Source organism: Limulus polyphemus, unplaced genomic scaffold (assembly GCF_000517525.1).
Source record: "Limulus polyphemus unplaced genomic scaffold, Limulus_polyphemus-2.1.2 Scaffold3030, whole genome shotgun sequence".
NCBI lineage: Eukaryota > Metazoa > Arthropoda > Merostomata > Xiphosura > Limulidae > Limulus > Limulus polyphemus.
In genome coordinates, this window is record NW_013668640.1 from 104,226 (window position 1) to 121,112 (window position 16,887).

The 16,887-nt window shown below is 33.6% G+C and overlaps 2 protein-coding genes across 3 annotated transcripts in view; one reads left to right on the forward strand and one right to left on the reverse strand.

Moving 5' to 3' along the window:
• LOC111088040 overlaps positions 1-6,682 on the reverse strand; it is an 8,059-nt gene extending 1,377 nt beyond the window's left edge. Inside the window, exons 1-2 of the mRNA XM_022396844.1 lie at positions 6,496-6,682; positions 22-4,295 (exon numbers count right to left, since the gene is read on the reverse strand). Coding sequence (XP_022252552.1) covers positions 22-4,295; positions 6,496-6,682 — 4,461 coding nt within the window. The remainder of the gene's footprint in view (positions 1-21; positions 4,296-6,495) is intronic.
• Positions 6,683-9,309: 2,627 nt separating this feature from the next.
• LOC106468504 (apoptosis regulator BAX-like) overlaps positions 9,310-16,887 on the forward strand; it is a 30,463-nt gene continuing 22,885 nt past the window's right edge. Inside the window, exon 1 of one of the 2 annotated variants that reach the window (XM_022396841.1) lies at positions 9,310-9,504. The gene's annotated coding sequence lies outside the window, so the exon portion shown is untranslated. Of the gene's footprint in view, positions 9,505-16,211; positions 16,323-16,887 lie in introns of those variants that run through there. The other variant, XM_013928934.2, reaches the window with a different exon arrangement.

A 16,887-nucleotide genomic window follows, 5' to 3' on the forward strand; every position in this document is an offset into this window, starting at 1 on the left:
AAGTTCTGGTGCATCATTCACAGACTGTTTTTCTTTTGGTGAAACTTCAACATTTCCACCATCTTTAAGATATTTCGATACTTCTGATTGTTTTAGTGTTGTTGGTGTATCTTGATAAGCCCAAACACATTGAGAAGTTTCTTTTATATCACTCACAGATTGTCTTTTGCTTGATGTTATTTCAGTACTTGTGTTCTTTACATCTTCTGATATTGGTGTCACGTAATATTTTTCTGTTATTTGAACACTTTCACCATCTACAATATATTCAGATATTTCACTCACAGACTGTTCTTGTATTGTTGGCACATTTTGAAAACTTCTGTCATTTATAAGATTTTCAGACATTTCAGTTGCAAAATGTTCATTTCTTGTTGGTGTCTTTTGAATATTTCTTTCATTTTCAAGATCTTCAGCTACAGACTGTTGTTCTTTTATTCCAGTAGTAAGAACACTTCTGTCACTTAAATTACCTTCAAATATTTCAGACACAGACTGTTCTGTTGTTTGTGCACTTTTACCACTTTTGTCTGTTTCCAGATTTTCTGATTTCCAGATTTGCTGTTTTTCCATTATCAACTCAATTTCAACACTTTTTCGATCAATAACATCATTTGACAAATCAGTCACAAAATGTGCTGTTGGTGGTGCACATTGAACATTTTTCTCGTGTTCAATATTTTCTGATGTATCATCCAAAGACTGTTCCTTCATTGTTGGTTCAACTTGAGAACTTTTGCCGTCTGCATGATTATCAGATATATCAGTCGTAAGCAGCATTTCCTTGGTTGTAGCAAACAGGGTATCTTTTACATCATCAGTTTTGTCTAGTTTATAAATTAAAGTATGTTTTTCAGAGGTTATAATACTTTGAGAACTTATTTCATCTTCACTAAGCTTGGGTGAAAGTTGTACTTCTACTAATGTAGTACTCGGAACACTTTTATCACTTTCAAGGTTTTCTGATTTTTGAGTCTCCCACAGATTTTCTGTAGTTCCTTTCTTAACATCTGTTCCATCTTTAAGACTCTGTAATACTGTTACTGCAGCAAGGTTTTCTGTAGTGGTTGTACCTAGATTAACAGTGCTATTTTTGGCATTCACAGACATTTCAACTTTACCTTCCGAAGTTTCGCTACATTTATTTTTTTCTGAAAATGTTCTCAAAAACTGCTTTTCTAAACATTGCTCATTTTGAGACCTTCTTTCATTTTCAAGACTTCTTGTTCTTTCAGTCTCAGAAACTCCATTTCTAGTATCCTGAAAAGTTGTTTCTTGGTTAAGGTTTTCTGATATTTTGTTCCCTGCTTGTCCTTTGGTAGTTTTGAAACCTTTAATGCCTGTCACGTCTTTCAGGTTTTCTTCTGTTTCAACGTTCTGTCTATTTCTCGTGATATATTCCATTTTTCCTACAAGATCTTCTTTTGCTTTTGCACTATTTAATGAATTTCCAGTCATGGCCTGTTCTTCTAAGATAGAATTATTTTCAAGAGTACTTTCAATATTTTCTACAAGTTGTTTCTCTGAGAACTCCACGTTTCCACTTATGGTAGTTTTATTTTCAATATTCACATCTATTATATTTGCTGTTTTCTGTTCCATATCAAACATATTTTCAGCTATTTCTTCACTTTTGTGAGATTCAGTTGTCATGATAATGTCCCATTTTTCAACACATTTTACATTTTCTTCTATTTTCCCTTCTTCAGGTTCAAAATTTTGTACTGATACAGTGCTATCCTTAATATTTTCAACTAATATATTCTCATGTTCTTCAGAGATGGATTTATTACTTTCAATATTTTTTTCAGCTGTAAAATGTTTCATTTTCACAGTAGCAGACTGTTTCTCTAAAACTAAAGAATTTTCTTCCAATTCTTCTTCTTCTTGAAAGTTATCTGGTCTCCTAGCACTTTGTATATTAACATTTTCTCTGGCCTGATCATCAATTTCACTCACCCTGTCTTCATATATAACTACCATCTTTTCTGTGTCCTTTTGTTCTGCTTCAATGCTATCTAAAGTTTCTTCTACAGTGTCCTTATTTGAGTATGAAAAAGTTTTGATATTCTTATCAAGGCTTTCTATTTTTCCCACACAAAATTCTCTGCAATTCTTATCTTCAGTCCTATTGGATGTCGTAGCATTTTCTAATCCTTCACCATTTACAGCTTCAGCTTGAGAATTTTCAGTCAATTTCACTGATTCATAAACTTGTTTCTCTCCCACTGATTTTTCAGCCTCATATTTTTCTTTTGCATCAACATTGTCCTCTGTTCCACTCATATTTGTTTTCAATTTGAATACCTCATTTTCACTAAGCTTGTCTTCAAATTTTTCTGTTGTATCAGCAACAAGCTGATTCTCTATCTCCAATTTATTTACTTTCTCACCAGCTTCAATACCTTCTATAGCTATGGCCTCAATTTCCATTGTAGTGGCTTTCCTAATTTCTTGATCTTTATACTCTGCACCTTCTATTTTACCTGTTTTATTCTTTTCATCCAAAATATTAAATGGGGTATTACTAGAAACATTATTTTCATAATCATTTCTTGTTTCTCCCATCTCTGAGGCCTCTTTAAGCCAATTAGAAAACTTTCTTTTTTCTTCTGTGTCAGAATGCATCTTCACACCTTTACTATCACATACAAGTTCAGTACTTGCCTTATTTGTATTTTCTTCTCTCGTTGATAATGTTTCTCCACATGTAATTTTAGAGTTACCATCCTTTTTAGTTGAAGTCTGTTTTAAATAATCACCTTTGTCTGAGACTGTACCATCAATTTTATCCATAACAGATTCCGTTTTTTCTGAATTTTGAGTTTTTATTTGTTCAACATCTGAAGATAAGATTTCATCTTTCTCAAACACTTTAAAAAAGGGGTTATCCTGAACAGCCGCAATCTCTTTATCTAGCTTTGAATAGTCTTTGTATCTTATCTCCTCCTCATAAACATTCTTTTGTGATGAGTGAGCAAATGTGATTACATTTGTACTCCTACACTGATTAGGCTTATCTCTTTCTAACCCACTTTTGACTGTATCACTAGTTCTATTCTGTGATGTTAGGAAAAGCTGTTTACTTGATGACAGAGAAAGATCATCTTTTTCCATACAAAGTCCACCAACTGGTAAATCTTTTTTGCTCTCAGTTTCGTTTTCAGTTGATGAACCTTCTTGATATTCTTTTAATTCACTTTCAGAACTTTTTTTACTCTTATCATCAACTACAATATCTAATGGTTCAAACTGTTCATGCTGTGTACACTTTTCATCATTTGCTGCTTGTTTAGAGAAAATCAAATTATCAAAACCTGCTGCATCACTCACAACTGCTGAACCTGATACAAAATTATTATTTTTATGTAATTCTTGTTCATAATTTGAATAACTTTCAGACTGAATGAATTCCTGTTCTTGAATAGAATAAGGCACTGATTTGTTTTCACTCTTAGACACTACAGGTTCTCTAATCCATTCACACAAATCTTCATTTTCTCTAACATGTACGTTTTCACTGCAGTCTTCAGAAGATAAATTAGTTTCAGTATTAGTGAATGACAAATCCATAGCAGCTGAGCTGGAACAGTTACCTCTCATTTTTTCTGAATTATTTTTCAAATTTTTTGATAAAGCAGCATTGGAGTGTTTTTTAGTAAGACTTTCTTTGTTATTGGCAATAGTTAAGTTATCTACATCTTCAATAACAGTTTTGCCGAGATTATTAATGTCATCATGACATTCAATTACATTTTGATTATCTACAAAGGTACCAGGTGTTTTAGAACAAGCAATACTACACTCAGTGGCTTCTAGGCTTTCACCAATTTGAAACATATATTCACCTTCCATAGAGTGCTCTTCATAACCTATTGATCGACCTTCACTGAAATTCTCTAGGTCACCGCCAAGCATTACATTTCCCGAATTCACCGTCTGAGACTGAATATCTTCTTCGGATGTACTGACGACGACTATTATCTCACCACCATGCTCATCGTGAGTCAAAATAACATGCTCCCCATCAATTTCTATCTGCCGGGGCAAACATATAATACTTTCATCGGAATTAATGTCACTGTCTTCAACTTCTAAATAACCAACAAGTTGACCTTGAACATGACTTTCAGAAACTTCACTGCATGTACCTTCATGGCTAGAAGGACTTTCATGTTTTGTATATATCACATCTTTTCTTTCTTCACTGGACAAATCAGAATTCCGATGTGTACCTCCACTCGAATCCATTTCATGAAATAATGATTCATATATATGATGTGCAAAAGCCAATGCTTAGAGACATAAAATAAATTACATATGAAAACACAAAAACAATTGTAGTGTCATTAATGGTAATAAAATCCAAGATTTATTGTCAAATAGAAAGTTCATCAAATGAAGAAAACTTTTTTTTCCCATAAACCTACAGTCTTCTGATCACATGTTTGTTTGTATTTGAGTCTTCAAGGTGAAATTCTGAAAAGCAGACAAAAAAAAACAGGTACAGAATAGCATGAACAATAAGTTTTTAAATAATTACTTAAACCATAGTCCATTCAATCAAAAAATTAATTTCTGCGTATGTACGTATGTAATAGATTCTTGGAAAATATACATTCAGTATGGATCTGGAGTTAGAAACTAATATGAAAAAAAAATATATTGAAATTCAGAAAATATTAGTTCCTTATCAATTATGAAGTGTTGTTAGCATTAACAGTCATTTCTTATTACAAAATCATAATAATAAATTAAATATTATCATTCCCCGTATAACTATAAAAGGACAAAGATCTATGGCCCTTAAAAATAAAAGGGATCACCGTATATTATTCTAAAACGAGATACATTGCATAATTGAAGTTTAATGAAACTTCAATTATGGCTCTGCCACTTGAAATCCTTTCTAAACTATCAAATTATCTTATCAGAAAAAATTATGCTGTATGTTTCGTTTGAAACAAATATGGTTTTCCTACAAATTCTAAAGATATAACAACTATGATGACTTTATAATGGAATTGATTGTTTCCATAGTTCACGTTTTTCAAACTCAAAATTTTTCTACTCTGAAAATGTATTTCTGATAGGTACCTACCTACCTCCTCTCACCCACAGCTACCTCGATCCTGGTCTGCCCTCTAAGCATTTGCTAGAAAACATTTTGCTACAGTGTACCAGTCTTTATACCCCATCAGTCTTGTGCCATTTCAGAACATGTGGTGATCATGTGACTACTCTTCACCTATTATACTGCACAATATATACTGGAGCAGCTAGCTCCCTCTACTATTCTAGAACAATTCTCATTTTCAAAAATTGGCAGGCATAAACCATAAACACTGGCATCTCAGTGGGGAGGAAGGGTGGGAAGTGGATGAAATGAGGTAAGTACCTATTGGAAATACATGTTCAGAGTATGAAAGTGTTAAGTTCCAAAAACGGTACTACCTCCATTCACCCAAAGCTAGAATCCCACATGGCTAAGGTGGAGGGGCCGGTGAAGGCACATCAATCTCAAATCAAGTGGAAAGCAATCGCACTGAAAGAATAGGTGTGCTAGAATATGAAAAGAAAGCACACCAGTGGAGAACAGCACTACTTCAGGAACAGGTGTGCTCTTTTCCCAGCAATCAATACAGTAACATAACTGGGGCAAAACTGAATTGATAGGCACAACTGAAGTCAATAAAGAGATATACAGCACTGAATCAGTGTAGGAAGTGCTGGATAACTATGATATGAATCAATATGGTGTTGAAAAATGAGGAAAGGTTCATGTTTATGCAACCACTTTCCCGTATATGTATGAGCCAAAGGAAGTGCCTTGGGTTACATCGGATTACACCAAGTGCATTCCATCCAGGCAAAACATCCAGTGGAAATGCATTGTAAAAGACATAGCAATAAACTGCTGCTGTCCACCCAGGCAAAAAAAAAAAATAGGGGAAATACCTTGGATTCGGAGGATTATAAAAGATATAAATTACAGTTATGAGTGTGATCGTAGGGGTCATCATTAGTAGCCTTCTGTCCACATTCATGTCATAACGAGCCACCGTCAGAAACAAGACATAGCACTGAACATAGTGATAGTGAGTCACAGTATGGTGCCACTAAATGAGCTAGAGAGAATAACAATATGTGGCTAGGGCTTAAGGATCATGAAATGTATTTGAATAGGCCAAGTGCAGGCCACCCGGGTAAAAAACATCCAGGGGAAGTACCCTGGGTCCATAGGATTATGCCAAGTGCACTCCATCAGGGCAAAAACATCCAGTGGAAGTGCCTTGCATAAGATATACATATCAACAAGTGTGGTCTGCCCAGACAAAAACATCTTGGGGAAGTACCTTGGATACTGAATATTATTGTATAATTCATTGTTCGGTATGGTAATGATTGTAACAACTATAGCCCTATTCTCACTGAGTGGGTACACATGGACTATAAAGTTTTATTTTGTTTTTCAAAACCCACTCAAGAGGAAACCTCCATGTTCCGCCACTGTAGCAACTGCAAACCGGAAGTAGTAAGGATTCATGTGCTCCACTGGAAGAGAAAGTGCAATTGCTGTCTGCAATTCCCTATTCTGAAATGCAAACAGACCTCGATTGTAGGAATCACGGATCAGTAGGGATGGGAAGAAATCCCCACCTGCTTTACTCATGAGGTCCATGAGTGATGGTCCTTTATAAATGAAACTAGTAACTTTTAGTAAAAAAAAAATATATAGATACACATACCAGCAGACAAGCTGCTGGTGGTCTTACAGGAACACCCCAGGATAGAGGATAACATAAGAAGAATGGTAAAGGATGCGGGAAACAACAATGGCATAGATATCGGAATGACAGCCTAATGCAAGAATGAAGAGGACTTAAGAGAAAGATGGTACAAAAAAAAAATGTAGCAATGGGTTCAACTGGAGAACTAGACAGGGCATGAAGGACAAAACTGAAATCCAATGTGGCAGACAAGATGAAAGGAATGAAAATAACAATGGAGGAGAAAGCTTTCTGGAAATGGAAGAATCAGAATGTGTTCGACAGGGCAGCCTTATAACTGAAAACAGCTGACACAGACTAACCCTGATCAAACAACCAGGCAACAAACTGGGAAAGATGAGATGTTGAAGGACAGGAGGGGGTTGAATCCACAGAGAATGGACCAAGGTCTGTAGTCTACAAAGTACATAAAAATAACTTACTTACAAAACTATGAATATCGACCTAAAACAAAACAATAAGCAACACCTAAAGTACAATACCACTAAGGCAACTTAGAAGTTAAAAGACATGTAAATATCAAACTTATAAGTCCACTCAAAGAGCCAATAGGACAAAATATATGAAAGTAAAACCTACCCTGAAAAACATGAGAATGAAAAAGCACCCAGTTGACAATAACAAAATTAGACTCAAATCTAATCCCCAATTAGATGTGACTAGTAGTAAAGAAAAAGAAATTTACAAACTAACATAAACAGTGAAATAAAGTATAAATAATGAATTAACACACCCACAAAATTGGCCAAAGTTACAATTACCCAAATAGTAACAATTGTTCAAAATCCATACCTATACCAAAAATTAAACAAAATAACAAAGTAATAAACAAACTTGAAATGCAAACTTAAACTAAAGTAATTCAGATGGTAAAAGAATTTTAAAAATCTAATTTATCAAATAATGAGCAGAGAAGACATGAAAGACCTAAAGTATCACAGGAGAAAATTAGGTCAATCCACACAAACTCGCTAAACGTAGAAAAGGACTGGCAATGAAAAGATTAAACTGGGAAAGTTGGTGCATGCAGTAAGTATCAAAATTGGGGAGGACACCAAGGTTGAAAATGCTTCAATGATAATTAAAAAACTGCACTAATTTTTCGACCAAAACTCCTTTTGTCTATTGCTAGTGTTACCACAATACCAGAAATAGCATTATCAAAATGGTGTTTCTAACATCTCACTTTTGACATTTTGCAGTTAAAACCATTAGGTTTATAAGTATCAATTTTTCTTTCTAAAAGCTTATTTCATATTAAATCTTGCCGATTTTCTTATTGTTGCACTTTGAGAGAAAATTGTTTGTTATTTGATTCATTGAAAAAGTAATATTGTAATGTTTATTATGATATAAAATTATTTATTTACTTAGAATTAGCACATAAAAAATATTTCACATTAAGTCTTTTAAGCTTTATTCTTGATGCATTTCCAGCTGTAAACTTTATTGTGGGTTACTATAGTAATTACAGTATTCTGTGGTGTTAATCAGTCAAAGTCAGTTTACAATTAATTGTAAGTACTACTACTTACTAATACTAATAATAGGTATGCAAACAATTATTTATTTTATAAGCACCAGAAAAAGTTACATTGATGGTGAAACATACTACATATTTCGACAGAACATTGGTCTGTTTTCTTCATTGTTCTGTCGAAACATGTAGTATGTTCCATCATCAATAAAACTTTTCCTTATGCTTATAAATCGTTGTTTGCCTACCTATTATTATATTAGCATAACATGCTTCCTTAATCAAGTACTACTACTTACTAATACTAGGCCTAGTGACATAGTAAAACGAAGTGATATTGGTAAGTTATACTATTAGTATTACTAGTTCAATAGTTGTACGATTAGGCCTACTGAGTATGCTATTCTTGTGACAGTGTTAAAATATAAAATAACTTTCTCGGGAAATTTTAAACCTACAGAAATAAAACCCGAGAACAATTTAAAAAGAACAAACTTACGGGTGAGTCCAAAATTTTCTCTTAAAAAATTTAATTTTTTATTAAGGATAATCAGTAACCTTATACTTTGGTAACAGTAAACATCAACTTCAACTTGTCCAGCCCTATCAGCTTCTCACTTTATAAAAACCTCCATATTAAATTGTTGAATGAATATTTTGAAAAATGAGCATGCTGAAAATAAAAGGTTAAGACCTAGGCTCAAAAATAAATAATCCTACACTTTGGTAAGATATTATCATTTCTTAATATTTTTAAGTAGATGGAAAACATGGAATTACATACACTGTACGATATGGTTTGTTTCCATTAGGACATTGACAGAAAATTCATGATACATTTTATTATCCTACTTTTTAAAGTTAAGAATAAAATATCACTAAACTGAACTGATGGGTTTTCTCCAATTTCCAAATAACAGTTTTTTATCAACGTGTAAAATACGTCGTTAAACTTTGATTTAACATATAAGCTATATTTTTAAAGATGTAATATAAACTTTTGGCTAGAGGGAGCTGCGGGTTTTAATGATGACGTTCAGATCAAAAGGTTAAATAAGACAAGCCTAAATCACCTAGAAAGTTTTAAGTATGTAATATAAAATTTTAGGGTATTCGAAATAATTAAGAAATTAAGCTATTGTTTCAAGAAAGTAGAGAGTTGTTTCAGTTGGTGTGTGACGTAATTTGGACATGTGTTAACCATCAAGTTTATTGAGATACTTTGTACAACTACATGTAAGTTTATTTTAGTGATTATTTTTACGTTAATCTTAGTTCTCTTAGATTTGTAACGTAGGCCTAAAACAATTTACGATAGTGTACAAGTGTTCAAGTTTGCATAAATATTAAAGGAGGAAATAAAATAATTTGTGATTGTTGTGTGTACTATATGTTGAATTTTTTTATCAGTTTATTTAAGATAACCCATCAAAGATTCAAGAATGATCAATGTTACAACACTGATGCATGAAGTGGGGGTTTATTTTGGGGAAAATAGAATTTGGAATATACTTGAAATATAACATAGACTGTTGAAGATGGCAAACGTGATGTTAAATAGTGAGACTGAAGCATTACTTGAGATGATGAAATTACTAAGGCAAGATCAAGAGACATGAGACAGAAAATTAAAAGAAAACCAAGAAGTAAGAGACAGAAATTTAAGGGAGGAGTGACAAAAAAGAGACATACCCTTAAAAGAAAAAATATGATTGAAGACCAGACCAATTAAACTAATGGGATGTACAGAGAGATTACAACAATAAGATCAAAGAAGCATAGAAAGGTTGTAATGACAAGTTTGAAGAAGTAGTACTAGAGGATGGTGAAGTCAGATGTGAAGAAAAGAAAAATATCAATAACAAGGCTTGGTAGTTATGTCTCTCTGCTGAAAAGTTACTTTATATTGTTAAAGCTGTTCCTTTTAAATTGTAGCATGATGAATATCCAGTTGTTCACTATTTTACCCATTCATTCTAGAGATGGTTTAAAACTGAGAGTGGTATACCTCCCACGATACATTCCCACCATAGTTAGCTGATACTGAATTGACCAGCTCAGTTTGGAACTTGATTTGGTAGTGTCATGGCTAAAGTAGCCCATGAAGGTCCTCCAGTAATTTGTAGCAAAGCAGTAGCAGTGATAGATGTATACCAATTAAGTTCTACTATTTTATATTTTGTAACATATGACATTCTAGGCTGGAAAGAGGTGTAGCTGATTTAAGTAGCAAAGCAGTAGCAGTGATAGATGTATACCAATTAAGTTCTACTATTTTATATTTTGTAACATATGGCATTCTAGGCTGGAAAGAGGTGTAGCAGATTTAACCTTTGCATTTAATAATTCATTTTCCAGATGTTTTATTCTGTTACCAATGTTTTTTTTTCTACCTCAATGATGCTCTTTTCTATGGTAGCCACCTTGTTCAACAGGTTTGGAGTGTCACACCAGAAGGAAGTATCCACAGCAAAGTTCTGGAACAGGATACACAAGAGGGAAGAGACCTTACCCAAACTCGCAGAAATATTGCATTTTTATGATGATGGTATATTTTTTTAAAGTTAACTGCATAATACTATAACCAAAGTTTCACTATTTGTAATATGAAAAAGAGACTTCCACTATAATATTATGGCATTTTGGATTAATCATTGTGGTGCATATGGTCGTAAAGTAACCTAAATAACTCGCACAAAGTTAAAATAATGATAATATATAATTTTAGATTATTAATTCAGTCAGGTTATAATACAGCTGTTTCAAAGCTTGTATCTTTGTTGCTAGTAACGTGATTGATATGAAAATAAAAACAGAAATAAACAGTTTTATAGAAATGAAATAGTTATAGTCACACCACTTGTACTTTCACTTATTTTAGACATCAGCAATACTAAATACATCTTTGACATAAGAATTCTAACTTCTGAACAATAAAAAATCGATTTTGTAACAAGTCAATGTTATCAGATCTACCTGAGTCGAAACTATACTGATTTTTATGAAGGCAAATCTCTTAAAGTCTAGACATATTGTTAGAGTGTCTGGAAATAGCCAAGGAAGAAAATTTACCATGGTAACATTTGATTGATGCCCTTGTTGTTGATTATCAGTTAATTCAGTTATTAGCTGATACCTTAACTGAGTTCCTGTAAACTCCAGCTGTGTTGGTTTCAGAAAACCACAGAAAAGTTTTAATAATGATTGTTTGTTGTCAAGCACAAAGCTACAGGATGGGCTGTCTGTTCTGTGCCTATCATAGGTATTGAAAACCAGTTTTTATTGTTATAAGCTATCAGACTTACCATTGAATAACTGAGGGCACGGTAATTGATAACCCAATGAAATGAAACACTGACTCTAATGTTTCTTTTTGATACTATATTGGTAGTGTAAAACTGTTTTTATTAATTTCTGAACAGTGTTTGTGGGGGGGGGGGCAGAAATGCCCCTAGAACTGCACCTACGTATACAGCATTAGATGATACAGTTATTACAGAAAAATGGGTAGAGGGGTTTGGCCCCTTGTACCCATCCCCTAGATTCATACCTGCTTATACCAAATTAAAGAATAGTTATTAATTCCTAAAAACTTAAGTCAGGAACTCTAGATTTGCACTTGCTCATACAACATGACAAAATACAGTTATGAATTCCTGAAAAATGGAAGTGTCCATACATCAGATCCATACCTGCTTATACAACATTAAAGAATACAGTTATTAATTTATGAAAAAATATAATGGGGAGTTCCAGTCTTTCTGAGCTTCTCCTTTCAAGCTGCACTTGATCATACAACATTATAGAATACAGTTACCTACTTATAAATTATAGACATGGCATAATATAAACAAAAACAATAAATTTGCACTTTATTTAACACTTATGTAGCCAAAAAATTGTTGGTAGGTGTTGCCAGCCAATTGCTTTCACTCTAGTCAGCAATTCACAATTATGTAGCTCTGTGCTTAACAACTACAAAACATAAGAACAATATTTCGATTACTTGGATAATTAGAAAAATCAGAAACACTAATTTAGATTAGTGTATTATTTTCATGACATTAAATGATTAATCATAATTTTGATTAATAGATTAGTTTGTGAGACGCTAATCAATGTAACTGATGCTCACTGATATCAATAAAATGGCCCAGCTCTAATTCTGTCACAACTCCTCGATGGTGCCAGGTGTGTTCCCACCTCTGATGGGAGCACTATACCCTTAAGATGAAGAAAACCTCTCTAGAATTTGGAACTTCTCGAGGGTTGCCAGGATTTAGAATGGCAGAGTTGGGCAGGTACCTGTAGTATGCTTACCACAATTGGAATGGCTAAACCAGAAGTTTCCTCTCCTGTCACCATCAACACAATCACAGTGCTGACTAGTCATGTGACTAAGAGTCTGTCTCTTCCTCCTCCACCATCACCATATTGGAAATTTGAGGTAAAAAATAGAACCTCTAATCTAATAGCAAGAGTCCTGGCAGTCAGGACATAGGGGGGTTTGTATGCCTTGGCAGCCACCAAAGAATCTCCAGCCAAAAGACTTAGGAAATAAACCCAGAAAACACTGAGGCTGGAACTTAAGTCCAAACCACCTAAAGGTAATAACAAACTCCCCATACTAGATTAGATTCTGGTGTTGAAAAGGCAGTACCAGATAATGGCCATTAACATGACTGAGATGTAAATTCTGTATGACAGGGACCAGGACCTCTTGCCTTGGAGGGTAATAGCTCCAATGCAAGTCAAGGGAAAATGCACCACATGTGAGACAAGTAGCAAGATATGGGAAAGCCCTTTCCAAGCCAATCACAAGGCAATAATGGTCTTAGAGAATCTTCTGGCAAGGTTAAGGTGATGGGGGATGAAATCTCAAGAGGATCTCGATAAGAGAGTGTCCCCAAGTTATGTGAATCTATAAAACCAACTCTAATACAAGAAAGAAAATAATGCTAAACAACCGAATTTACTTGAATAGCTACACACTTAAAGACAGCTTTGAATTTTCTGAAAATGTTAGAAACTTGAGGTTTGATGAAGAGGTTTATTAAACCAGTCTAGATGTTTAATCTCTGTTCGCTAACTTTTCCCTAGATGAAACCATTAACTTTTAATCTTGTTTTTAAAGACAAGAAATATATCAATGGACTCAGTAGACAATCTTTCAGACTACTGATGGAATTCGCCACAAAAACTCACTGTTCACTCACAGGTGAACTCACACTCTTACTCAATGAACTAATCCAACTGCTCATACAAATAACTGTAGAAGTTAATTCTGCAGTCACTGGAAAACTTGCAACATTCTCAAAAAGTAAAATTATACAAAAATAATATACTGACCATCTTACCACCGAGGTAGGCTACAACTTTAAGAGTTCTAACTAATCTTACTGAAATCTCTTTAAGTTACCTACAAAATTTAGTAACAGTAAATGTAAAATTCTAAAGTAAATTCTGCTTAAAGTCTGATACGATATCTGCTGAAGAACCTATGAAATTCTAGTAAAGCCTTTCGAAATCTCTTGAAATCTATGGCAAAATTTATGAAAAGACTGCTCTCTCGAGCTCCAACAATGTATTAGATGTGGTGCCTTTTGATCAGTTGGCCAACATATAGTGAAAATCATGGATGAATCCACCTGCAGCTACTACCTGATTCGCTGACATGAATAACTAGACGTGCTAATTAAAAAGCTCATTGTTATTCCTGCATGATAATCGGACAAGGAGGCACCTAATCTCCAATTAGCCCCTGGGCAAAGTTAAATCTAGGAACTTACTTAAACAATGCCATGTTCCAAACCAGAGAATTAGGATGGAAAATTTTTGTGAACTTTTAAATTGCAAGGAATGGAAAACATTTAGTGTAGCATGGTACTACAGTGCCAATTGAGCTGGATCTCAGCACTGAATTCTATGTGCCATTTCAGCATGGGAGGGATTTGACCTTGATGTTAAAAATTATAATTCAACACCTGCACTGCTGATAATAACCAATACACTTTGAATTTATGATTGTTGTTAATCGCACATTATATTAAGATTCCCGCTCATAGGTTGGAACGTATCAATTTTAATTGCTTAGAAAACATTTTCACTGCAAATCTGATCACGATACTAAAATTAAATCATAAATTAATGTTAATTTTCACACAGAACAAGCTATTTACTTAGAGTGAAACTAAAAATCAACTTGATAATGAGTATATCTAATTAAATATATTGTTGCGTCAGCGAGGTCACGTGACTAGTATCACGCCACTTCTTTCTCGAACCTTCCTGAGATTACTAGATTGGGGCTAGCCTGGTATATATAAGATGGTGGCAACGTGACGGGACAATGTGTAGGTAGTGAGTAATTGAACTGCAGTCAGAGAGTATTGTTGAAGTTAACGTTCGTTGTTATAGCGCGACTGTTGAAATTAAGTGTATCGTAAAGTTGTATTCGGAAAGAATAAACCAGTTTTATTAAGAAAGGACTCGTGTCGCTAAAGTTTCGTAGGAACGATGTTACGGAAAATCAATTAACGAACGGAGACGTAACAATATTTTTTTATATTCTTAAATGTAAAGATTAGAATGCATTGTTTCGTTAGTTGAGTACCCTCGCTGTTAACTATATTTTTGCCTGTAAACCCAATAGTGTTTAGGAAATCTCGCAGTAATTTATTGAATTTTCCTATGGTTTAGCCCTGTTTTTTTTCTGTATTGCGCTCTTCATTACCATGGTAGTAAATTCTATCTAGCATTTTTCATCCAATAATATCTCCCTATGGGACAGTAATAAGTTTACGGACTTACAACGCTAAAATCCGAAGTTCAATTCCCCGCGGTGTACGCAGTAGAAAACCCAATGTGACTTTGGTCTAAAACAAACAAACAAATATCTATTAGTCTTCTCCTTCCAAAAGTTTAGCTCAAAAAACTTTACATTTTTCCATTGTACGAATTATGTGTGTTGCTTGCGAAAATCTTCAAACTGCGCACTAAAGAGTTAAAGTGTTGATAGAGGAAATTTGGGTATTTCTTTTTGGTAGAAGACCTATAGCCATTCATATATGCTTTCATACTATTAGACTGGTCCCGCCAAAGTATGGGATAATTCAAGAAAGGAGAGAGCGTAGAATCACATGATCTCGATGACGCAACAATATATATAAAGACGAAATGTGTATTTGTTTGCACCCTAACTCCTCCGAGTCTATTGGGCCAATCTCAACCAAAATTTGTATGTGAACACTATGAACTATAGGGAATGTCCTAAGGGAGTCAAAATTGAGCTTAAACCGTATTTCTATTTTGTAAAGCCTGTTGGTTAATTACTCCAAGTCTATTGAGTCAATCTCTCAAAAATGTTGGTAAGTTGGCGCTTTAGACAATTCTGAATATTCTAAAGGGATTCAAGATCAAATCACGAAAGTTGCTGGACTTTTTTAAACAATTATGCTTTTCTCATGGTCAATGGGATGTAGGGTGTCCAAGGGTGGGATCACCTCAAAATCATTTTTTGTTGGTTGATGGAAAACAAGCCGCAAATGTTGCTTATGAAGAAGCTTTGTTATAATTTTAAAAATTTGAGATAAAGTTTATGTTCAAGTTATTACTCTGATATATATGATTGCTGTTAAACTTACATTGTTATAATTAAGTTTAAACATTCCCCGTCAGTTGACGTGTATTTCGGTTTGTATTATTCATTCTTACCATGAGTTGTGAATAATATATACGGTAAAAAACAATACACATGAGTCATACTTCCTGGAAGTTGGACAATTGTTGCTGGTCATTCTTTGTCAAGCTAAGTTGTTTTTGAATAGCAATATGTCAATATTTTCGGAAGTGATTTGTTTAGAACGTTATGCACCTACGTTTTCCTTGGATAATATATTCCTAAGGCGCCGCGTAGCGGTAAGTGCGGGTGATCGGTTCATTAACTTTTCGTTTTACGTTTATGGAAGTGTTAGATTTCTGTCACGCTTATATTCATAGAATTTAGAAACAATTAACACATCGAATTAGGTTTATTTAATGTCAAGATGAAAGAGGTAAGCTGATTTAAATCTACTACCACTAATATAGTATCTAACAATAATATTACTAGTCTAATACTGCTTTACTACTACTAGTAGTACTGATAGTAATACTGTTACTAGTATTAGTATTACTGCTACAACAGTACAAGTTTTAGTGTTACTGTTGTTAAGCGTTGACTTCACATGCCTACCTTGGATTTCAAAATAAAATTTTTAAAATGTCTATGATTTGTCTGTCCGTCATCAATATTTAACTAATTATCCCACTTTTGTAATCAGTAATGATAAATCTTGTTTTATAATTATAGACATGTTAGATTTATGAAAATTAAAGTCTAAATTCAACTTTCAATGAAAGTTTGATATATAATAATAATAATAATATATATATATATGATAATTTAATCCATTTATTTCCATTCCTAGTTAGCCATCTATAGTCATAACGGATAGATGACTAATCAGGAATGGAAATATATGCATTGAATGATTATAAATTCTTTATTGTTTAATAGTGCTAATCTAAATTGCACATATATATTATTGAATATATATATATATATATATATATATATAT